Here is a 24,213-nt window from a genome sequence, read left to right on the forward strand (position 1 = left end):
CCCTGGTTTTGGCTGGCCTTCCCGATCCCGCAGTGGTATTCCAGGGGGCAGCAGGCTGGACAGAGAGAAGCCTCAAGCCTGCCCTGAGGAGGCTCTCACAGTGCCCTCTGACCTCTGTGCTCCATTCTCAGTTGCCCCTCTGTGGCCTACTCCGCTGACCTGCCAGCCACCAGCGTCATCATCACCTTCCACAATGAGGCCCGCTCCACCCTCCTGCGCACAGTGAAGAGGTAAGCCACCCCTTGGGACCCTCATCTCAGTAGTGCTGCTCCCCGAGGCCTCAGGGAGTGCTGCCAAGCCCCTGGCAGGGGGGCACGGGGGCAGGGGGGCACACTGGGACAAGGTGCTGGGCCAGGCAGCATGAAGACCGCGGCCACTGGGAGGGGGAGTCCACTCCTTCTGAGAGGCTGGGGCTGGGAGACCCCGGAAATCCAACTGATATTGGGATGTACAAACACAATGTCAGGTCCCCAGGACAAGGGCAAAAATTCTAGGGTCAGGGGCCGAGGGAGGCAGGGATGGACATGAAGCCTCAGGTGGATGGGTGGCAGGCCAGTAGGTGGTGTCAACGATTCAGAGGGAGGTGCCCCTCTGTCCTCCTAAACTTGGTCCTGTGGTCCAGTACAACTCCTACTTACCCCATTTCTTTAATGAGAACAGGATGTGGAAAGGAATGCCCAGTGGTATTCCAGGGATTAAGGAAGCATGGGTTTCTTTTACCAGGGAGTGGAGGAAGAAGAAGGACGGTGGGAAGGAAAGCGGGAAAGGGCTTCCCTGGGAACACCCCTGCTAACCCATCATGCCAGGAGACGCGCTAGCCTTCTAGGCAGGCAGTTCGGGGTCCAGCTGTGTATTGCCCCCGGGCAGGGCTTGTTAAGCCTAAGCAGCCAGGGCAGCTACGGTCCTGTCTACATTGGAGCAGTTACCGTCACCTGTCCGGCACAGGTCCCCACAGGTGCAGGGGCGGCCGGGTCTCCGGAAAAGCCCGGAGAACACATTGTTCCTCAGCCGCTGCTCAGGGCCCAGGAGGTTTGCAAGCAGCTGCCGGTGGCCAGTGTGCTGGCCCTTGAGCTGGGTGGTGGGGGAGCTCTGTGGCAAAGAGAGGTAAATGGAAGGTGGCCCTGAATCCAGGATCCTCTGTCCCCATCCTTCTAGTGTCCTGAACCGAACTCCAGCCGGCCTGATCCAGGAGATCATTTTAGTGGATGACTTCAGTTCAGATCGTAAGTTTCCACTTTCTGTTTTTCACATCCCTCCAAACCCTCCTTCCCTCAGAATGTGGAGGCCAACTCTCCGGAGGTCATCCTGGACCTCACAGGCAGACCTCTGCCCCCGACCAGATCTTCAGTCTTTTCTGGGTGCCCTCCCTGACTCTGTTCCCAGGTGCCAAAGGAGGGGAAAGAGTGGTGTTTTGTTTTGTTCTGTATTTATTTATTTATTTATTTATTTAAGTCATCTCTACACCCAAAGTGGGGCTCAAACTCACCACCCCGAGAGGAAGAGTCCACGCTCTTCCAACTGAGCCAGCCAGGCATCCCAGAGTGGTGGTGTTTTTGGATGGGACACCCCAGAGATGACCTTTTTAACAACTGAAACAACACCAGTAGCCTCCTTTGTTATTACAACATCCGTATGCTGAGGATTGTCCCTTCAGTGTGGCTATGCTGGTGTTGGCCTCGCGCCCTACTAGTGCTCTCTGGCGCCCCCTGGGGGCAATCCCATTAGTACAGGCATTCCTCCATCTGACCTGGGAGTGGGGCACAGGGCAATCCTTTGGCCATTAGAGATGACCGTGCTCCTGCGTACCTCCCCAGCCCCAGCCCCTTCCCTGGGCTCGCCATGGGACACCTTCTGGGCAGTTCCAGGGGCGACCGAACCCCTTAGGGCCTGATGCCCCTGTCTGAATGAGCTTGCTTCCTTCTCCTCACCTTCAGCTGAAGACTGTCTGCTCCTGACCAGGATCCCCAAGGTCAAGTGCCTACGCAACGATCGGCGGGAAGGTAAGTTCTTGAACCCGAGGTGTCACCGCAGACCTGTTTTGGCCTAGACCTCCGCCCCTCCCCACTCCCTTTTGGAGCCATGTCACGGTAAGCCAGCACGCGCCTGCCGCATTCCGGGTGGCCAGGAGCAAGGTCTGTGGAAAGACGCTTCTTTCCACAGCCACGGCATGACTGTAGGCGAGTTGCTCTACTTCTGGCTGCCTCGGTTGTCTCTTCTGAGAAATGGAGTCAATAATAGTACCCTTTCTGCCTTGCATGGCTACTGTAAGGATTAAATGGGATAGGCCATGTGGAAATGCTTTGAGAAAATCAAAGGGCACTATCAAGCAGATGTAACCTCATTTCCAATCAAGAAGAGTTTTGGAGCATCATCCACAGCACAGGATTGTACATGGCACTCTAGGAGGCACTTTATACTTCTTCTGAAGTATAAAATGTGGTCCCTGCCCTTGGAGAGCTTATTGTAAGGCCAAGGAGTCCGAATCTACCGCAGGGACAGGCTGGCCATGATTATGTGGGGGTAGAATGGAGACCGCAGGACAGGGGAGGGACCGGGGAGTGGGCCTTGACTGGGTGAGGACGTTGTGAGACAGGAGAGCGGGAACGGGCGGGGGAGTCCGGGCTCGAGGACACTGCAGGCACCGACGTTGGTCTGGCACAGGTACACATGGGATACTAACAGCCCTTTTCCTGAGTCCTCCCCGCAGCAGACAACCACGTTGCCTGCCTGCGTTCACGTTCTCGCATTCACTCCACATAACAGCCCATTGTTTTGCACATAAGAAAATGGGGCTTAAGGAGGTTTAGGAATGCACCCAGGGTAATGGGTAGAGGAGCCAGAATTCCAACCTGGAGGAGGGACCCCACCCTTAACCTCCCTTACCTCCTCCCTGCCAGGGAGAATCTGGGCCTGGTCAGCAGGGGAAGTGGTGGGGTGAGGATAGATGGTAGAGGACCTTGGAAGCCAGAGAAAGGCATTTGGACTTGATAAGGCAGGTAGGAGGGAGCCACTAAAGGTTAGAGAGAGAGAGAGGTGAGAGGTGTGATTAAGAAAGAACTGTCAGACTAGAAGGAGACCTTCTAACTGGCGTGGAAGAGGCCAGAGAGAGACTTCTAGCAAGCACAGGGTTGTAGGTACCTTTAGGCCTAGGAATATATTGTTTCCTGAGGGATTTGCCCAACACAGGTGTCAACTTTTGATGAAGCGCTTTCTAGCTTCCTGTGGGATGGAAGGAAGGGACAGATGGATATTTGCACATATTATGGATAATCAGATGGACAGGGGCAGAGTACAGGGCAGAGGTGTGGCCAGGGAAACCCCTCCAATCGGAGCTCTTAGAGCAAGGCCCTTCCGTCTTCACAGCTCACAGGGCACCAGTGGCTGCTCTGTCGGCAGGACCAGCCGGGCCCTTTCTCTCCTGACCAGGTCAGTCCCCAGCCCTGGCCAGGGAGCTGCCAGAAGCAAGGCCACTCTCTGACAGTTGGTGAACCATTGGCAAGACTGTCGGGGGCGGGATAGAAGCAGAGCAGAATCTAGCATGTGTAGGCATCCCAGGCACCAAGCACTCTTCCAGACGGGCAGGGATCAATCTCTCTGAAACTTCTAGATAAGACAACCAAGGCTCAGGGAGGTTAAATAACATGCTTAAGGTGAATGAAGGGGCTGCCATACCAACTCCAGCCTGTCTTAGTCTAGAAGATTCTAGCCATGTCACACATGATGGTGCAACTGAAGGGGACTGTCCTGAGGTCCCCGGGGTTAGGTGGGGAAAGGGTTTTGGTTTCTGGTTTTTCTTTGGATACTCAAACGCACTTTATTGCACTTGGCATTTACTGAACTGACTGTATCAGTGTGTTCCCAGAGTCCCGAACAGTGTCTGAGACATCGAGGGTGCTCAGAGAATGACCTTGAGTAATGATGGTTGACAGGTAGATGAGAGAAAGGAGAGTGAGGAAGGAAATAAACAAATACAAAGTAAACCTCAATCACAGTAACTCAGAGGAAGCCTTGACCCCTGAAGGGTGCAGAGCCCTGAGACTTTTGAGGGACGGGGGGAAAGCAAATCGGCCCAGTCCCAGTTACCAATCCCTGTCCATTCCCATTGCAGGGCTGATCCGGTCCCGAGTCCGTGGGGCAGATGTGGCCACAGCTGCTGTCCTCACCTTTCTGGACAGCCACTGTGAAGTGAATACCGAGTGGCTACAGCCTATGCTGCAACGGGTAAAGGAGGTGAGTCTGTCTGTCCCTACAGGATCTCTGTCCCTTGGCATGTGCCCACCATGTTCTTGGCATGAGGGCGTGTGAATAGTCTTTGAAGTTGGACAGGCAGAGTAGGGGCCTAAAGAGTCTGCCCCCTCCGGAGTGACTCCATGTTATGGAGCTTTCTCCTCTGAAAATGGGGGTAATTGTAATATTTGTCTCACGAGGTTGTTGTGAGAATTCATTTGGATGAGAGCTTGGGTGAGCTATAAAGCTCTTATTCCTAATGGTGTTGTTTTCCTCCTGGGGGAGGCGGGTCCTGTGCTGGGGCAGGGGGTATTTTCAGGTCAAGGCTGGGAAGCCTGAGAAGGAAGGAGAGGGGGATGGTGTCCTCAAGGAGAGATGAGGGCAGGGGGCCCTTACTACATGCCAGTTTTATGCTAGAAGGGCAAGGGTAGGAGAAATGGAGGATAGGATGAGGTGATTACAGATCAACCATAAAAAGACCACCCAACTTAAAAATGGGCAAAAGATTTGAATGGACATTTCTTCAAGGCAGATACAAATGGCCAACAAGCACATGAAAAGATGCTAAAAAGAAAAGAAAAGAAAAAAGAAAAGAAAAGATGCTTAACATTAAGCCTTGAGGGAAATGCAAATCAAAACCCCAGTCAGATACCACTTGATACGTACAGGATGGCTGTAACCAAAGGATGGACAGTAACAAGTGCTGACGAGGATGTGGAGAAGTAGGAGCCTTTTCACTCATTGCTGGTGAGGACGTAGAATGGTGCAGCCACTTTGGAAAACAGTCTGGCAGTTCCTCAAAAGTTTAAACATGGAGTTACCACGTGACCCTTGCAGCTGCTGGGTGTATACCCAAGAGAAATGAAAACATACTCCACACAAAAACTTGTACAGGAGTGTTCAGAGCAGTATTATTCAGAGTAGCCAAACTGTGGAAACAGCCCAAAGTCTGCCAAGTGATGAATGGGCAAACAAATGTGAGGCAGCCATACAATAGGATATTAGCCATAAAAAAGAATGAAGTCCTGATACATGCCACAATAAGGATAAAAACATTTCCCTAAGTGAGGGAAGCAGGTCACAAAAGGCCACGTATTATACGATTCCACTGATACGAAGTGTCTAGAATGAAACAAAGCCACAGAAATAGAAAGGAGATTAGCGGTTGTCAGGGCAGGGAGAGGCGGTTGGGAAGTGACCGTTAACAGGTACAGGGGCTCTTGTCGGGGTGATGAAAATGTTCTGGAATTAGATAGGGGTGATGGGTGCACAATGTTGTGAATATATTATAAGCCACCAAATTGTATGCTTTAAAATGGTGAATTTTATCACATGTCAATTATGGCTAATAAAATTGTTATAAAAATGGGAATTAGATCTCAGGACAAAAAGGTCTTTAAAAAGGAGATGGCGAGGCCCCCGCAGGGCTCTGTGAGAAACCATGAGTGGTCTCCCATGCTCCGCCGTCTCCCAGGCTCTTGTGGTCCTGAGATGGGATGTGAACTGAGGGGCAGAGCTGGGTTCCAAGTTGCGGACAAGAGGATTTTGAGGGTCCACGCAGAATGCGTGGAGAGAAGAGACTCTGTTCTGTGTCCCTCCACGGAGAGAGAGAGAAGAGAAGGCTGATGGCAGTTGATAATTTTGCACAGGGTATATGACATGATCCACCAACACCATTATCCCCCCCCCAAAAAAAAAACTTGGATAAAATTAACATTACCCACCAATGGAGGTGGATTTGTGTCTTGGGGGATGAAGGGTTCCTTGAAGTGGATGTGTCATAAGAGAGTGACACCCCGTTGCACAAGGACCGCAGAGTCCCTGCCCTCAAGCTGCTGGTGGTCCGATTGGGAAGACTCAACGCAAACATGTACAAAGGTGGATGACAGTTAATAGAACCACAGTTCAAACCAGTAACAGAAGAGCCACGTCAGTGGCTCAGTGCCCCAGGAATTGTCTGGACTGTAATTGTGAGAACAGCTCAACAGAGGAAGAAATCCCCAGCCTGCAGCAATCAGGCAGGGCTTCATTGAGGAGGTGAGATCCCAGCAGGGCTCAACCTGGTGTGAGAAGAGGCTGGGAGAGCACTGTGCCCAGGGAACCCAGGTGGACCTTCCGGGAGCCTGGATGTGGTGCTGCAGGACAGGCTTCCAGGACCCTGACATGTCCTGCAGGAAGGGCTGGGTGCCCCACGCCTTGAAGAGCAGGCGGCTGGGCCTTTCTTCGCGGAGTCCCTGGCCTCACGCCATCTCTCGTTCCTCGCCTAGGACCACACGCGTGTGGTGAGCCCCATCATTGATGTCATCAGTCTGGACAATTTTGCCTACCTCGCTGCATCTGCGGATCTTCGCGGAGGTGGGTCTGGCCCCCTGGGGGGAGGGGCCGCAGGCTTGAAAGAGGCAGGTGAGGGCAACCTAAAGCCCTGGGTTTGGTGCTCTTCCTCCTGGTGTGCAGGAGCATCTCACTCCACCCCCTTACCTCCAGAACATGGAAAGGGATAGTGTAGAGCCCCGAGGTTGGGGACAAAGCCCTCTGGCACAGTCAGTGATAGCTCCAAGCTAGTCTTTTGTCTTTCTCTCCCTGCAAACACTGACACATCCTTCCCCAATGCTGCCAGCCCCGGGACCATGGCCACAGGTCCTGGCAGAAGGCATGATTATGACAGTGTCTTGGGGGGAGGAGGGGAGTCCTCAACCTTGCATGAATTCTTTTTTTTTTTTAATTTTTTTTTTTAACCTTTATTTATTTTTGAGACAGAGAGAGACAGAGCATGAATGGGGGAGGGTCAGAGAGAGGGAGACACAGAATCTGAAACAGGCTCCACGCTCTGAGCTGCCAGCACAGAGCCCGATGCGGGGCTCGAACTCACAGACTGAGAGATCACGACCTGAGCCGAAGTCGGACGCTTAACCGACTGAGCCACCCAGGCGCCCCAACCTTGCATGACTTCTAATACGTATAGTTGGAGGTGGTGTAGACACGGGCTGTCTAATACGGTAACTATTAGCTCCATTTGGCTATTGAGCTCTTCAAATGTGGCCAGTTTGAATTGAGATGTGCTGTAAGTGTAAAATACACACCAAGTTTCAAAGTCTTAGTACGAAAGAATGTAAAACATCTCCTCACGGGGCGCCTGGGTGGCTCAGCCCATTAAATGACTGATCCAACGCCGGCCCAGGTCATTATCTCGCGGTTCATGGGTTCGAGCCCCACATCGGGCTCTGTGCTGACAGCTTGGAGCCTGGAGCCTGCTTCGGATTCTGTCTCCCTCCATCTCTGCCCCTCCTCTGCTTGCCGTCTGTCTGTCTGTCTGTCTCTCTCTCTCAAAAATAAATAAACATGAAAAAAATTGTTTTAGTATCTCCTCAGTGATTTTGTGTATTGATTACATCTTGAAATGAAAACATTGGATATATCGCACTAAATATATTATGCAAATCAATTTCATATGTTCTTACTTTTGAATACGGCTACTAGAAAAATTTCAATTACGTATGTGGCTTGCATTTCTGGCTTGCATCTTATTTCCTTTGGACAGCTCTGGTCTAGACTTCAGAGCGGTGCTGTTCAATAGAATAGCCATATTTGGCTACCTAAACTTAAATTAATTAAAATTAGGTAAAATTCAAATTTACTTCCTAAGTTGCACTAGCCACATTTCCAGAGCTCGGTAACCACGTGTGGCGACTGCTTACCATATTAAACAGTGCAGATACAGAACATGACCATCATTGCAGACAGTTCTATCGGACAAGCTGCACTAGACAATCTGTTGCTAGGAGCTAGTGGGCAGAGTGGTTTTCCTATTTGGGGCCCAGAGTTCCAAAAAATGGATACAGCAGTTCCTTAGATCTTGGGAGTTGAGTGGAAGTCTGAAGGGAGCCAGGCATTTCTCCTTTAGGAAAACCACCGTGGGGCCTTTGCATTTGCTGTTCCCCCAGCTAGAATTCCCTTTCCCCAGATATCTCCATGAATCAGTCCTTCGTTCAGGTCAAATGTGACATTAGGGAGTCTTTCCTGACTACCCTTACTAGAATAGCATGGATACCTTTCTTTCTTTTTTTTTTTTTTTTTTTTTTTTTACTTTTCTTTTTAGCACTTTCCCCTTCGACTAGCAGATTATGCTTTTATTAATTTATCTTTGTAGTCTCTGTCTTTCCTAGTAGATTGAAACTCAATGAGGACAGGGGCCTGTCTCATTCTGAGTGAAGGAACGACTGCATGAATTGCCCAAGGCCCTCTATGAGCTGGGCTCTGATCAAGGGAGACACCAAGGGCTGGCAAAGCGAGGGAGCAGCCACCGCCAGCGGGCTCTGCCCAGAGCTCTGTCCTCACCCTGCTCTGTCCCTTAGGATTTGACTGGAGCCTGCATTTCAAGTGGGAGCAGATCCCTCTTGAGCAGAAGATTGCCAGGACCGACCCCACCAAGCCCATAAGGTCAGTGCAGCTTTGGGCTCTGCAGAGACCCCATCCTTCCCTGGGTTGAGGGCCTGGGAGGCTGCTGGGGGGCCGTTTAGTTGCTGGTGCTCCTGCAGGTGCACGACCTAAGTGCTGACTCGGTTCTGGGTCCCAGGGACAGAGAGGACAGAGGCCAGGGAGCTGGCCAGATATCCTGCCCCTGTGACTCTGCAAGCAGGTGATTGCGGGGCAAATGGCCCGGGGTTCTGGAACCATCTAGAAGGGCTCCCAGCTTCTCCAGCTCATGCATTGCCTCTCTCCTCTCCTTGCTCCTAGGACGCCCGTCATAGCTGGGGGAATCTTCGTGATCGACAAGTCCTGGTTTAACCATTTGGGAAAGTATGATGCCCAGATGGACATCTGGGGGGGAGAGAATTTTGGTAAGTTGGAAAATAACAATAGCAATAATAACAATAGATAACCCGCTCGAGCACTTTCTATGCCCAAGGCCTTGTTCTAAACATGTATTAATGTGTTTCATCCTCACCACCTCACAACAATCTGAGGTAAGTACTATTTTATCTCCATTTTACTGATAAAGAAACTGAGAGAGAGGTTAAGTAATTTGTCCAGAGCCACACAGCTAGCAGCCAGAGAGATTTAGGTGGTCAGGGGGAGACTGTGGCCGCATGGCTAGACGTGTGTGAAAGAACATACAGACTTGTAGCCTGGACTGCAGCTTAAACATACAGCAGCTTCTCTTCCAGAAGAGCCGGGCGGGGGCAGAGTGGACTTTGGTGGTCAAATGTAAGTAATGGGGTCAGATGGCCTGGGTACAAATACTGGCCCTACTACCTGCGAGCTGTTTGGCCCTGGACAAGTTAAAGCCTCCCTAAGTCTGTTTCCTCAAGAGGCCGGTATGAATACTAAATGAGAGATGAGTTAAAAATGTTTGGCGTGGGGGCGCCTGGGTGGCTCAGTCGGTTGAGCAACGGACTTTGGCCCAGGTCATGATCTCGCGGTCCGTGGGTTCGAGCCCTGCATCGGGCTCGGTGCTGGCAGCTCAGAGGCTGGAGCCTGCTTCGGATTCTGTGTCTCTTTCTCTCTCTGCCCCTCCCCCACTCGTACTCTGTCTCTCTCTCTCAAAAATAAAGAAATGTAAAAAAAAGATTAAAAAAATATATGGCGCGGTGCTGGCAGCCATTATCATTACTTTCAGGGCCATGGGAGCCCTCTCGCTCCAGCAGGAAAGGCAGGAGCCCAGCAAACCCCCAGGTCACCCATGAGGTTCAGTTAGATAAAGGCCCGGTACAGATGGAACACCCAACATGGGTAATTCAAGGGGGGTTACTAAAGAGCCAGTTCACACAGCGCAGGCAAGATACAGACAGCCACAGGGACAGTCCTGGGCTGGGCTGGTGGCTGCTGTGAAGTGTAGCCACCCTAGGTCTGAAAGTCGGGGAGGGAGTGCCCTCTGACAGGAGCTGTGGTCTCGGGGCACCTGTAGCCAGCCCACAGCACCGAGGTAGAGGGTGTGGGGGGATGAACACCCACCCTCACTCTCCCCTCTCCTCGCTCTGACCGACCCTGCCAGCCCACAAGATGGGAGCCTGGTGGTGCGGCCCACGAGGCAGGGAGTGGGGCAAAGGATGGGGAGTGAGTGCTCGGGGGTTTCCGGTTCTTGCTCCTGTGGTGACCCAGTCCTTTGCAGAGCCCTCTGTTTCCTTCTTCATCCTGACCGGGTTTCTTGCAAAGTAAATATGGCTGGTGGTATTGCACCCATTTGCCAGGTGGGAAAACTGAGGTGGACGCCGCCTTCCAGATTTCAGTCAGGATGCTCCACGTCTGACGGGGGTATGGAGTGCCTCTACCAGAGCCCTTGAAATGTTGTGAGGTGTGATCAAAGCAAATGCTGGGTTTCTGAGAGGTGAGGAGGGGGTCTTCCTTCACTCTCCCTGGTCAGGACACGGATGAGCAGCGGGGCTTACAACAGGCCTGATCCCAACTCAAAACCAACTAGAGTGGAAACAGGCGTGGAATGTTCTCCCCTTTGTAACTTACTCTTGGAAACCGTTTCCAGACAGGCCTTTAGAGGAGTAAATTCTGGGAACTAGGGTGCGTTGACCCTTCCATTCTGACCTCCTTTGCACATGTTTTTGGCTCAAGTGGCCTCCTGTGTGTTCCTGGGAGCTTTGGCAAAGCCAGTTTCCTGCAAAGATTCTGAGGACTAGGAAACTAATGGTCTCTCCTGCATCCAGGAGCCTTTTTCTTTTGTCTTTTTTTTCTTTTCTTTTTTTTAAGGCTGGTGATTGACAGAGAAACAAGTGACTGATCAAATAGCTAACTTCAAACTCTGCCTGAGGCAAGGGCTCAGTGGTTGGGGAACTTGAAAGGTGAACCACAGAGTGTTTCTGGGAAGGGTTTTGTTTCTTAGAAGAAATTCAAAGAAATTTCTAGGCTAGCCATGGTGCTCAGATGTTCAGCTGCTGGGAGCAGTTTTGAGCCAGGAGAGGCCTGCCACTGGTGGGTTTGGGCCTTTCGTTTTATTCCTTTGTTGAAGGAAGGGAAATGTCCAAACTGAGACTCATTCCCGCGTCCCCTCAGAGAGCCAAACTCAGAGCCCAGAGGCCACCGTAAGGGCAGGCGACAAACATGAAAACCTTGGGATTCCCATTAGAGAGCCTTTCATTATTTTTTTCTTTTTTTTTTTTAATATGAAATTTATTGTCAAATTGGTTTCCATATAACACCCAGTGCTCATCCCAATAGGTGTCCTCCTCAGTGCCCATCACCCACTCTCCCTCCCTCCCACCCCCCCATCAACCCTCAGTGTATTCTCAGTTAGAGATCCTTTTAAAAGACAGTCCTATCAAGCCAGTCCCCTGCTCCTCTGCTCGCGACCCTGCAAGGACTCCCTCAACACTGACAGCAAAACCCAAAGTCCTCGTGCCTTGGGTCCTTCCCCCACAGCACACTACCAGCTCTGCCCACATCTCCTGCCTCTCTCACCCGGCCTCACTCCACTCCAGCAGCTAGCCCCGCTAGGCCTCTTTCCCACCACCTGCAACTTGCCACGCCTGGGACTTGCCGCCTACCCTAGCCTCTACTTCTTTTCCCTTGCTGGTCCCTCTGCCTGGAATGCTTGTCCCCTAAAAGCCACACGACTGGCTTCCTCACCTCCTTCAGGACTTAGCTCAAATGTCCCCTTCTGAGTGATAACTTCCCAGTCAGTCTAATTAATACTGTAGCACCCCCCCCCAACAGCTCCCCCTTCTTCAGCCCCACCTGCTTCCTTTGTCTCCATTGTACTTACTACCGCCAGATAGACTACGTATTTTATTCATTTTCTGGTCTACTTGTCGTTTTCTTTCTTATTTTAGTGAGTCCCTGTCTCCTACCCATCAGTGTAAGGATTCTAGAACAGCATACAACACATAATAAACAGGTTCCCAATAAAATTTTACTGAATGAACGAAAGAATCTGGTTCAAACAGTGCAGCTTGCTGGACAAAATGTGAACTTGACATTGTAATTCTGCAGCAGAGTGTTTGGGTGATCTTGGAGAGGTTAAGATGTTTGAGCTTCCCAGTCCTGAACAGGAACATGGGGATAGGGGTGCCTGGATGGCTCAGTTGGTAGAGCGTGTGACTCTGGATCTCAGGGTCATGAGTTCAAGCCCCACGTTGGGTATGGAGCCTACTTAAAAAGAATAAATAAATTTACAAAAATAAAACAAACAAAAAGCCCATGGGGATAATAATACTAGCTTCATCTGCTTGCTGTGAGAATTAGACCTGGCATGGCACATAGCAAGTGCTCAGTAAATGGGTGATGCTTACTGTTCGTTACCGCCTTGAGGATAATGACAATAACAGCATGGACAGTACGGCCTGGTGGGATGAAGTGACTTAACTAGCCTAACCAAGCTAGTCTGGCAGAAATGGAACTAGAAAGTAACTGTTCTGTCCCCCAGGTCTGCCCCTAGTTCTAAATCTCAGTCGTTGAACCAGTTGCAAAGCTCATCCCGGGAGAAGGGACACAAGCCCGGCAGTCTGCAGGCCTACCTGGGAAGCCCATTAGCATACCCGACCATGAGCATGAGTCCGGATATGCCACATGTCCAGTCCTCGCCCCTGGCCTGTGTCTGGAAGCTGCCTGCTGCACACAGTCTAGCCAGAGGTGGGTGTTAGTCGCAGTGAGGGGGCTTGGGCCCTGACCATCTGTGCCAGGTGAGAAGCCCCAGACCTGGCCAGGGACCAGTGTCTGTATGGCCAACTGGGGAGTGGGAGATGGACCAAGGCTAGAGCTCATGAGAAAACGGTCTTCCTTTTTTTCAATTAAAAACAAACAAACAAAAAGGGATTATGCATTTTCTGGGACAGGAAAGAGGTGTTTTAATGTCACTGGGTGCCCACCTGCAGGGTTAATATGAAAGAGTAATCAGAAGAGATGATGTGAGGTCCAGCAAGCTGCCAAGATGGGTCCTTGCCAGAAGTGACGACTGTTGAGTGTAGAGTAGAGTAGGCAGGGGCTCCTGAGTGGCTCAGTCGGTTAAGCGTCCGACTTCAGCTCAGGTCATGATCTCACTGTTGGTGGGTTCAAGCCCCGCGTTGGGCTCTGTGCTGACAGCTCAGAGCCTGGAGCCTGCTTCCGGTTCTGTATCTCCCTCTGTCTCTGCCCCTCCCCTATTCACACTCTGTCTCTCTGTGTCTCTTGAAACTAAAATAAATGTTAAAAAAAAAAAAATTTGAGAATAGAGCAGGCAGCTTGTGCTGTTCCCTTCCGGGAAGCAGAATGGCCACCTTCTTGCATCTCCCAGCACTAAGAGGGACCACAGTCACCTGCAGAAGCTCATTCAGCATCCCAACCACTGTCAAACAGAAGTGTGTCTCAAGAGGGCCGGTGGTAGCCTGTGCATGGAGACCACCTGCGCCAAGAGGGAGGTCCGGGGCCAGAAAGAGTGGCCCGTGGCCTGATTGGTGGTGGGTTTCCCAGCCTCATGGGTGTTTAGGACTGACTGACGAGCAAATGCATTCTTCCTTAGCAATGTCTGGATGGGGCTTTGTAGTCAGAGGCTGGAAATGATGCCGCATTTGATTCGGTTTTCCTTCTGCTCATGGTCTTGGTGTTCCTTCAAAGCTTTCCCACCTGGGCACCTGGGTGGCTCAGTCCGTTGAGCCTCCAAGTCTTGATTTCAGCTTGGGTCATGATCCCGGGGTCATGGGATCGAGCCCTGCGTTGGGCTTTGCCCTGAATGTGGAGCCTGCTTAGGATTCCGTCTCTCTCTCTCTCTCTCTGTCTCAAAAAAATAAAACAAAACAAAAAACCTCTCCTCTCCTAGGGCTCAGATATGGGCAGTGTGTATGGGGAGCATGTAGGGAGGGTGTGTATGTGTGGTAGGTATGGAGGGGACGTGTGTGGAGGGTGTGTGTTTGCGGTGTGTGTGGAGGGGGGAATGTGGGTCAAAGGGGTGTATATGGAGGGTGTGTGTGTGTGTGGTGTGGGTAGTGGGGGTGTGTGTGGAGGGGGCGTGTGTGTGCTGGGGGGCGGGGGTATGTACATGCACGGAGCGAGTGGTCAGGAACATGTTCAAGGTTGGGCATACCCCATGTAAATGGCCCCAGGAACCCTGAGCCCAGCACAGGCCTTCAAAGAGACACCAAAGGCAAGGGAGGCTAGCTCTTCCCGGCCTTCACTCAGTGGGGACCTGCCAGGGGCTGTTCCCTCCTGACGGCTGCCATTTCCTGCAGAGCTCTCCTTCAGGGTGTGGATGTGCGGTGGAAGCTTGGAGATCGTGCCCTGCAGCCGGGTCGGCCACGTCTTCAGGAAACGGCACCCCTACAACTTCCCTGAGGGCAATGCCCTCACCTACATCAGGTAGGTCACAGTGCAAAGGGCACCAGGCTAGGAGCTAAGACACCTGGCTTCTAGACCCCAGCCCAGTCAGTTACTCGTGTGACTCTGGGCAGACACCCCACCTCCCTGGGCCTCAGTTTCCCCATCTGTTCCCTCCAATTCTGGGATTCCAGGTACTTTCAAGGGTGGAAAGATGAAACCGAGTGTGGACGCCAGGCCTTCCTTGTCTTGACTCTCTTTGCCCTGGAGTATATTGGAAAACTGACCCAATGCCTACCTGGGAGCTGCCCTCCACTCACTGGGCCCCAAGTTCTGGTCATGGATGCCATGTCCTGACCCTGACTTGGTCAGCATCTGCCCACCCATGTCCCCAGCCCCAGGATATGCTTGGTCTTGAGGGGGAGTGGGCAAGGTCCTAGAGACCAGCCATCGCCCGCTCTCCTGGAGGGGGTGGAAGGGGAGGCGAGGACGAGTGTCATGAGCACCCCCTTTGAGGACAGTTTTTTGGCTTGTCAGGCCCGTGCTCCCTTGTTTGTAGCAGTGGCTCCCCAGTCTAGCTAACCGAATGGCTTAATATTTCGGTTTGCTTCTCCCCCACCCCTTTTTGCGTTGTCTCTATAATGATAAAAGTAACACGTGTTCACCGTAAAATGCAAGATATTATATATACATATCTGTCCACACACGTGCTTTTACTCTTTACATCACATGTGGAGAAAAAAGCAAAAGTCCCTTTTACCCAGTCTGACTCCTATCCCCCTTGGCTCTCTCGAAGTAACTACTGTGTATAGATTTCTGGTCTCTCATTTCGGCCCTTTGACTCATTTTCATGCACGTACTTTAGGTGGAGGGAAGCACACATACCACAGCTTTGTGTTTTACGTAAATAGGGTCAAGCTGTGTGTTCTTTCTGCAACGTGCTTTCCTGCTGCTCACACTAAATTCTAGACATCCTTCCATGGAACATACTCCATCCTGGAGAAGTAGGGGTCATTATGCTCCTATTGGTGGGCGTTTAGGTTGCCACCCATGTCTTACTAAACAAATATTTGGTACATGTCCTTTTGCCCCCATGTAGGTATTTTGGCAGAACAGATGCCTCAAGTGGAGTGTCAGGGAGCATACAGACATGAGCTGATTGACGTTGACAGATTACATAGTCATTTATACCATCAGTATTATTTCACGCACACTCCTGAGGTCCTCAACACCCTGTGCTGCGCAGAGCTGCTCTTGATCCTAACTCTGTGACCACCCCTGGTGACTTCGTTTTGTTCCTTCCTCCCCTTTTAGGAATACCAAGCGCACTGCAGAGGTGTGGATGGATGAATACAAGCAGTATTACTATGAGGCCCGGCCCTCGGCCATCGGAAAGGCCTTTGGCAGGTGGGCCCCCTCGACCAGCCCCGTTTGCCTCCCTCCGCCCACGTTAGCACAGCCATAGCAAAACACAAACCGTGGACGCCTGGGAAGAACTCACTGTCTCCTCGGCAACTGAGCCCCTCCCCACTGGGCTCTTGGGATTCGGGGGATATGGTAGGATATGCGATGTGAGATAGGACTGGGTTCTTGAGGGGCATGCAGCCTCTTGGGGAGAAATAAGCAGAGAGGGCTCGCTTACGAAGAGCTGCCCGTTCACAAGCTGCCTGCAGGAAAAAGGACATCTGTGGGAGTACTTAGTGCCCTGCCCGGCTGTCTGCGGAAAACACTTGGGGTTTTGCCGCCACCCCCTGCCGTTAGCCTGTTTTCCTGTCCTGGACTCGTGTGACTACCATCTAGTTAAGCATTTTCAAAATGTAGATTGGTTATAAAATTGATTTCGTGGGTCGTGACAGTCATTTAAAAAAAAATGATAGACCTAGAACACTATAGATTAGTACAGAGCAGACTAGAAAATAGCGCTTGATTGCAGTTAAGGCTAAGTATTGTTCGGTAAAATTTATTTCAGTTATATGTGTGTGTGTGTGTTTAGCCGTATTTGCACATGGGAATACTCGATCACAGTATAAGATGTATTTATTTCTTACTTAAGGTTGTGGTCAGAAGACTGAAAACATTAGCAATCATCACTGAATCTTCTTGCCTCTGTTTACGCATACCTAGCCCTTTAAAAAAGAAAAGCTGTGTCACTATTTCTGTTAGTGGCAAACTGACCTTTACTGACTAACTACCCTGTGGTAGGCTCTTATGCCCTCTTAATTCATTTGATTCTCCGAAAACCTTCCGAGATAGGTAGTCATGTCCCCAGTTTACCAGAGAAGAAACCGAGGCTCGGAGAGGCAGTGAAGGTCATCTGTCAGTGGCCATTCTGGTCAGTGAAGCTGAGGAAGCTGGGGAAATCAAACTGTGGATCCATGGGCACATCGGAGGGTTCTTATTTGCCAAAATTCCCCAAAGATGTTTAAAGCGTGCTTGTCTTATTTGACCCTTTCTGCTAAAACTGGAATGCAGGAAAGGAAAGCTTGGAGTTCACTGAGGTTCTGCTCTCTGTGAAAATAAGGACTAGGGAGGGGGCACCTGGGTGGCTCAGTCACTTAGGCATCTGATTCTTGATCTCGGCTTGGGTCATGATCTCACAGTTCATGAGATCGAGTCCTGCACCAGGCTCAGAGCTGTTAGATTCTCTCTCTGAGCTGGGATTCTCTCTCCTTCTCTCTCTCTCTCTGCCCCTTCCCTGCTCATGCACTCTCTCAAAGTAAATACATTAATAAACTTAAAAAAAAAACCAAAGGACTAGGGAGTGCTGAGGTGTCGAGGAGTGAGAAGCCAGGGTAAAGCAGGACCCTCCGTGGGCTGCCCTGATCCTGCAAAGTGAGTGGGAATTTGAGGAAAGAAATGAGGAATCGCCAGGATACTTGGAGTGACCTTGCAGGTTGCAGAATGATTTATGGCTGGAGGGCAGGCTTGGACAGCCGCTGGTCCTACCCAGCCTGGGGGTAGGCGGACAGAGGGGGCTGGCCTCCTGGGGCTTCCTCCCTGGGCCCCCTTGCCAAAGCCTGAGCCTTTCTTACTGTTTCAGTGTAGCCACACGGATCGAGCAGAGGAAGAAGATGAACTGTAAGTCCTTCCGCTGGTACTTGGATAACGTCTACCCAGAGCTCACGTGAGTATAGCCCTCAGCTGGTACACCCAGCCTGGGTGGGGCCAGCAGCTAGCTTGGGGGACCCGCACCCTGAGATCTCCTCATCGCGGGCAGTCTGGCTCTTTCTAGTTGTCAGTGTGTATCTTCACACGAAGGCTCTGGGGGAATAGGAAGGACACCACTAGGAGTTAAAAGTGAGATGTGGTAGGAGCCAAACTTTTAAGAGACTGGGTCATAGCGCCAGAGATGGGCTTTGTCCCCATAGGAAAACAACTCTACATTACGTAGCAAAAGCCACAGAAATAAAGATTCATCCCCTTCGACTCTGTTCCCTCCCTTCTGGGAGTTTATCCTAAGGAAATAAGAACAACCAAAGCAAAAAAAAAAAAAAAAAAAAACTATTGACAAGCAGATGTTCGGTTGTAGGCTTCTCTGCTGCTGTGAAAAATCGAGAGACAGCTAATAATAGGGGATTGGTTTACTGAGTCCCAATTCCTGGGTCTAAACAAATACTATGCATCCATTAAGACTACAACCATAAAGACTGACAAAACACTGGCAAATGTTTGCTCTGATAGACTCAAGGGAGAATGCAAATGGCGTGCCCGCTGGAGCCCTAGGGCATCTGAGTGTGTGTGTGTGTGTGTGTGTGTGCACGAGCTGAGCTCCCGGACTGTGGGTGAAGCTGTAAGGCAGGGGTGGGGCAGTGAGGATTCCTTTTTTCTCTTTGCAAAATCCTTTTCAGCAGCTTAACTGCATCCACATGGCTCATGTCCTCACCTCCTTCAGGTCTTGACTCCAATGTCCCCTTCTGAGGGACACCTCCCCGAAACAGTCTCTGTTTGCAGACCGCCCCCTCCCCCCAGCATCCCCTGCCTAGTTCACCCTCATCACCATCCAGCGCCTGTGTGGCTGGTTAATTTTGTCATCACCTCCCCACATGTGACAGTAAGCTCCATGAGGGTAGAGGTGTGCATCTGCTTGTTCACTGCTTTAGCTCCAGCCCCTAGGACAGTGTCTGTCACAAAACTGACACTCAGCTCGATAAATATTTTTAACTGAATAAATTGCATGGTTAATAAGCCTCAATAGTAATAACTTGGAAATTAGCATTCTCCCTTCTATATAACTGTCACCTTAGGGAACAGGTTATTCCATTACTGCCAGCTTTCTCCCAAGGATGCTGCTTTGCTTTCCAGAACACTCCACCCCTCAGAGCCTGCATGTCCTTGAAAAAGGCAAGTTGTTGTTCCTTGAGTGCAGATTTGATTTTTGGAAAACAGCTATATTAGGTGTCGCCAAGTGCAGTGAATAAGGCGATTACCCCAGATAATGGATCCTGGGTCCCACACAGAGCATGACAAGGACTGAATCAAGTGTCAAGAACGAACTGATTCTGGGGCGCCTGGGTGGCTCAGTTGGTTAAGGTCCGACTTTGGCTCCAGTCATGATCTCGCGGTTTATGAGTTCAAGCCCCGTGTCGGGCTCTGTGCTGACAGCTCAGAGCCTGGACCCTGCTTCAGATTCTGTGTCTCCGTCTCTCTCTCTGCCCACCCCCCCCCCCCAGCTCACACTCTGTCTCTCTCTCTCAAAAATAAACATTAAAAATTTTAAAAAAAAGGATGAACTGATTCTGGGAGCAGATTTAAAAGAATTTCAAAACAATTTGAGCAACAGCAGCATCCTTGCAAAGGGTCGGTGGCCTAGAAAACCCAGCTCGCCCGACGATGGCTGTGAAGGGAAGAACATTATTTTCTAAAAGTATAATAAATGAACCGCTTTTTCCAGTGGCCACTCTTAAGGGGAAAGTTTCACCCAGACGTATCATTTCTGAGGGAAAAAGCACAGTCGTCCCTTTACCTCCTGTCAGGGTTCAGACCACACTGGGCTGGAGCCACGGGCTCTAGGCCTCGCGCAGGAGCTGGGAAGCCCATGGGATGCATCGGGGAGGAGCCGGAACGTGCCTTTCCTCCCCACGCCCCGTCCCCACACACATTCTCCCATGTCATCCCCGGAGGAACAGGAGGAAGAAGGATTTTCTAACACTCAGAAAGCTGGATCCATCACAAGACAGGAGAGAGGCTGAAACCAGCCATGTTAAATGAGGAGCATGAGTCATCTGTTTGTTCTGGCACTGCGGGGACGTTTTAAAAAGTAGTTTCGTTGGTCAGATAGAAACTGCGCGCCTCCTTCCTGTCCAGGTTACTCACCCTCGGTCCACTGTTCGCGTCCTGCCTCGGTTCTCAGGCTGAGGGGCCAGGAGCACCTCGGGTTGGTTTGGAAGGCCATGTGTACACCCAGGGATACCAACGTTCCTCCAAGCAGGGGACCCTCATGGTTGCCACACTTGCACATGGTCAGTGGGGAGACCAAGGAGACTGAGGAGGCCGAGGGCAGCGGCCTGTGCTTTCCTAGGCCCGCCTGTAATCCCAGCACAGCCCTGCCTGTCCCCTCTCGGATCCGAGCTCTGCAGCGGGCCTCAGCAATTGCTAATTTATGACTCTTATTAGGATGGTCAGGAAGAGTTGTACAACTGTGCACACCGTGTTTGCAAGGGTGCCAGTCACACAGTAGAGATTGTACATTTATCACAACACTTCCTGGCAGATGGTGGCAAAAGTCTTCCAACAAAACCAGTATATTATGACAGTTTTCTAACAGATGGAAGGAAAATGTCTTGAGGAAGGGACGCCTTTTGCTATTTCTGCAAGGGCATCTTAAGGGCTAATGGCAGCCCAGCTGGGAGGAGACCCACAGAAAGGGAAGCGGATGCTGACGTAGCTGAGCCTGGCTCGGCCAGGGAGCCGAGGAAGGGTGCTGAATGGTGAAGGTGGCCATCCCAGCTGCTCCAGGGCTGTTACCACACACACACACACACACACACACACACACAGGAGCCGCATCAGCTTTGGAGATTGTTGCCCGTGCTCCTGGTTTTCTCCTTTGTGCCGGGGCCATTGCCATGCACGGCGGTGCCCACCTCAGCTCTGAAAGCGGATCGCCCTGCACATGTCCCATTCCTTAGCACAGCTCCAGTGGGGTCTTTGCATCTCAACGCCTTTGCACCTGGCAGGGGTTGCAAGTTCAAATCCTACACTGATTCTATGGGTGATGCAAATCAATCAGGTGGGCAGCAATGAGACACTAGGGAGTTGTAGGGACTGTGGCAAACTGGGATGCAACCCCACCCCCTGCCATGCGGCAGCTCCTACCTACCACCGTGAAGTGGCACCTTTCTGGAAGGCGAGCTCAGTGTGGCCTGATCTTCCTATTTTCTCAAGAGAAGCTGGATTCAGATTTCTTTGTGTAACCCTCAGGGTTTTAATATTGCCAACTAATTAACAGCAACAACAACCATACTATGCAGGTCAGACGGAACATGTTTGGGGCCAGATTCAGCTTGGGGTTCAGTGGTTTTCAACCTGTGGTCTAGAATTATGCAGACTCTCAAGAGGGGCCTCGAGGAGGTGGATGCTCCTGCCAGGGGCGTGCGAGAGAAAGCGAAGGTGTCTTCCTGACGCACCGAGGGAGTAAGTCACAGTTTGGGGGTTCTGGGAGCTTCCAGCCAGCCCTGAGGAAGGGAGACTTGGTTTGGTCAAGATCCTGCAAGTGTCCACAACAAAGAATGCCGGAAGTGTTATGATGCCCCCCTCCGCTGCCCACCCGGGTTCTCTTCGGACAGAAGTAACAAGAGGTGGTTAAGATTAGGCCAGACTCTAAGCCCTCCTGGTTCCCCTAACCCTCTGGGGCCACAATCCAAGAGGGTATGACATTCCGAACCCAGGAATATAAGCCTGCATCAGCTGGGGCCAGCAGTCTCCTTAGGTTTATTATCCACAGAGTAAGACGATGTGTCATTTGTGTGTGTGTGTGTGTGTGTGTGTGTGTGTGTGTATAATGTGTGTATAAGCATATTTTCCTGGGCATAGCAATATTTCAATAATACAATATTTTGAACTATGCCTGTTTTACTTAACAGTACGTTATAAACATTTTTCCATGTTATCAGATACTCATTCAATCATTTTTAATGGCTACCGGGTTTTCATTACTACAGATGAATCAGAATTTATTTAGCCCGTCCCTACTGGGGGATATCTATGTTTTCAGTATAAGCAATCACTCAGAGATGGATGTCTTTTAAATTTAATCTCTGCAAACACCCGTAATTATTGCGGCAGTGTAATAAATTCCCAGGATGAGGATTGGGATCGTTAGGTCAAAGGTATGCACATTATTTTGGGGTGTTTTTTATTATTGGAGTACAGTTGGCATACAGTGTTGTATTCATTTCAGGTGTACAACACAGTGAGTCGATAATTCTGTGTACATTATGCTGTGCTCCCCATAAGTGTGGTCACCACACCGGCCACCATACGTTATTACAGTATTATTGTATTATTGACTCTATTCTCTATATGTTGTACTTTTCTTCTCTCTGACTTACTTTACAACTGGTAGTTCATACCTCTCCACCCCCTTTATCTGTGTTTGCACATTTTTAAGGCTTTTGGTACATCATGCCGCATTGCCCTGCAGAACCATTGGGCTAATTTATGCTCTCGCCCACAGGGTGTGAGGAGATCCAATCCCGCAGCAATTGCCAACACTGGGGATTGATATTGATTGGTGTTGATATAATTGTGGGTATATAATACGTTTTATATAAATCGATATGTGGAAATAATACATATTTATCACACATTATATTTTATGCACATATATATGGTAAACAAATACTGGTAACTCTCGAATACGTATTTCCTTGATCGTTAGTGAGATCGAATGCATTTTTATATTTGTGGGTGTTAAATTTGCCTCTCCAAAGTGACTTCTTCCCTGTCATTTTGAGATGGCCTTTTGAGTCTACATTTAGACCCTAGCTTCTCCCCACACTTTCTTCTTTCTGGACTGGGGAGCCCTGGGTTTCTGATCTAAGCTCTCTCCCGAGGGTCCTCCCAAGGCGTGGCCTCTGGGGCTCCCAGAGCTGCTCAGACCCAGTGGGCAAGGCTCAATCTTCCCAGCGGCATCCCTGCTCTTTCCCTGTCCCCTGCCCTCCTGCCCCTGCTGGCGAGGGCTGCTCCCCAGGGCCCCTTCCCGTGAGACTGAGGCCAGACCTTGGTGCCTGGGAGCTGACCAAGCGTTGCCCTCTGGTTGAAGGATGAGCGAGCCTGGAGGGGGCAGAGGACAAGGCTGACCATTCGCTTTTCTCTCAGAGTCCCAGTGAAGGAAGTGCTCCCTGGCATCATTAAGCAAGGGGTTAATTGCTTAGAATCCCAGGGCCAAGACTCAGCCGGGAACTTCCTGCTTGGAATGGGGATCTGCAGAGGGTCCGCCAAGAACCCCCCAGCACCGCAGGTAAGCTGCTTAGGGCCTTGAGGTCCAGACCAGGACGGGGAAAGGAGCCATGGTCGTCATCCAGGAGTGGGGTGTGGGGCTTCCCTCTGCTCCTGCTCATTTTCTCTCTGCTTGCTCCCTCCACAGGGGACCATGCACGTTATCCCCTCACACGGCTCCTTAGCTCTGCTTCTGCCACATTCCCGTCCCCTTTCCTACACTTCGCACAGTTGCCCTCTGTGAACCACCCGCTTTCTCCTTGCTGAGGGAGAAATGCTACCCAGCAGCACCCAGTTCTCCCCCGGGATGCAGCCATGGCCAGCATGTATGATGGGCAGCAGGGCATCCCGGACTCCTGTGTGTGCATGCGTGTGCCACCTACAAGTGCGGGTGCACCTATGTCAAGACTAGTGCAGGTCATGGAAACCCCCCGGCTGCCCTGGCCCCATGTCCTGTCTTTCTCCCTATCCCCCCAGCATCCCTTGGTACATCCTTGATTGCTATTCTGGCCATTCCAGCTAAGCTCCCCCTAATACTTTATTATGAAATTTTTTAAACATACAGAAAAGTTGAAAGAATTATATGGTGAATACCGTGCACTCCTATTATTTGTAGAAAATTCTACCAAAATACACAGTATATTTGTTTTATCACCAATCTACCCATCTATCCATCCATCACTGAGCATTTTGACTTGGCCTTTGATGTCCCTGCCTTGTAGGCGTGGCTGTTCAGTGACCATCTCATCCAGCAGCAGGGGAAGTGCCTGACTGCCACCTCCACCTCCATCACCCCCGGGTCCCTGGTCGTTCTGCAGGTGTGCAACCCAAGAGAAGGCAGGCAGGTAAGCCTCCTCGCCCCCAGGGGACACGCAAGGGGGTGGCAGCTCCTAGCAGGGGAGCCCTGGGTTGAAACAGATAGACTCAAGTAAGCCCTCCAGAGTAAGAGTCACTGTAAGTCAATATCTAGGTCAAATCTCTTGTTTCACTCACCGGGAAACACTTCTTCAAGTAAATGTCTGTTAAATGCCAATCCTGCCAGCCTGTGAGCTCCATGAGGGCAGGGACTGTCTGTCTTATGTCCCTACAACACTATCCCTAGCCCCTGACAAGCACCACAGTCCAACTCGTGTTGGCTTTTACCAAGAGCCCATGCTCGGAGTTTTACAGATTATCTCATCTAATCCTCATGCAGCCCAGGGACTTGGGCCCTAGTACTATCCACATCTTACAGGTGAGTTACACTGAGGCTTACTGAATTTAAGGGACATGTGTCAGATGAAACACAGCTGGGAAGGGGTGGAGCCAGGATTC

The 24,213-nt window shown here is 50.9% G+C and overlaps 1 protein-coding gene and 1 non-coding gene across 3 annotated transcripts in view; both read left to right on the plus strand.

The window, feature by feature from the left end:
* GALNT16 (polypeptide N-acetylgalactosaminyltransferase 16) overlaps positions 1 to 24,213 on the plus strand; it is a 93,084-nt gene that overhangs the window by 63,754 nt on the left and 5,117 nt on the right. Inside the window, exons 4-15 of one of the 2 annotated variants that reach the window (XM_019451416.2) lie at positions 132 to 230; positions 1,156 to 1,223; positions 1,935 to 2,000; positions 4,109 to 4,230; positions 6,495 to 6,582; positions 8,580 to 8,664; positions 8,962 to 9,065; positions 14,376 to 14,502; positions 15,775 to 15,867; positions 17,501 to 17,584; positions 22,780 to 22,921; positions 23,622 to 23,744. In XM_019451416.2, the coding sequence (XP_019306961.2) occupies positions 132 to 230; positions 1,156 to 1,223; positions 1,935 to 2,000; positions 4,109 to 4,230; positions 6,495 to 6,582; positions 8,580 to 8,664; positions 8,962 to 9,065; positions 14,376 to 14,502; positions 15,775 to 15,867; positions 17,501 to 17,584; positions 22,780 to 22,921; positions 23,622 to 23,744 (1,201 nt within the window). Of the gene's footprint in view, positions 1 to 131; positions 231 to 1,155; positions 1,224 to 1,934; positions 2,001 to 4,108; positions 4,231 to 6,494; positions 6,583 to 8,579; positions 8,665 to 8,961; positions 9,066 to 14,375; positions 14,503 to 15,774; positions 15,868 to 17,500; positions 17,585 to 18,704; positions 18,969 to 22,779; positions 22,922 to 23,621; positions 23,745 to 24,213 lie in introns of those variants that run through there. The other variant, XM_019451417.2, reaches the window with a different exon arrangement.
* Positions 12,243 to 12,315, plus strand: TRNAQ-CUG (transfer RNA glutamine (anticodon CUG)). Its single transcript has one exon. It is a non-coding gene; the product is annotated as a tRNA-Gln (tRNA).

This window comes from Panthera pardus, unplaced genomic scaffold (genome assembly GCF_024362965.1).
Source record: "Panthera pardus isolate Hobbes unplaced genomic scaffold, ASM2436296v1 HiC_scaffold_24, whole genome shotgun sequence".
Taxonomy (NCBI): Eukaryota; Metazoa; Chordata; class Mammalia; order Carnivora; family Felidae; genus Panthera; species Panthera pardus.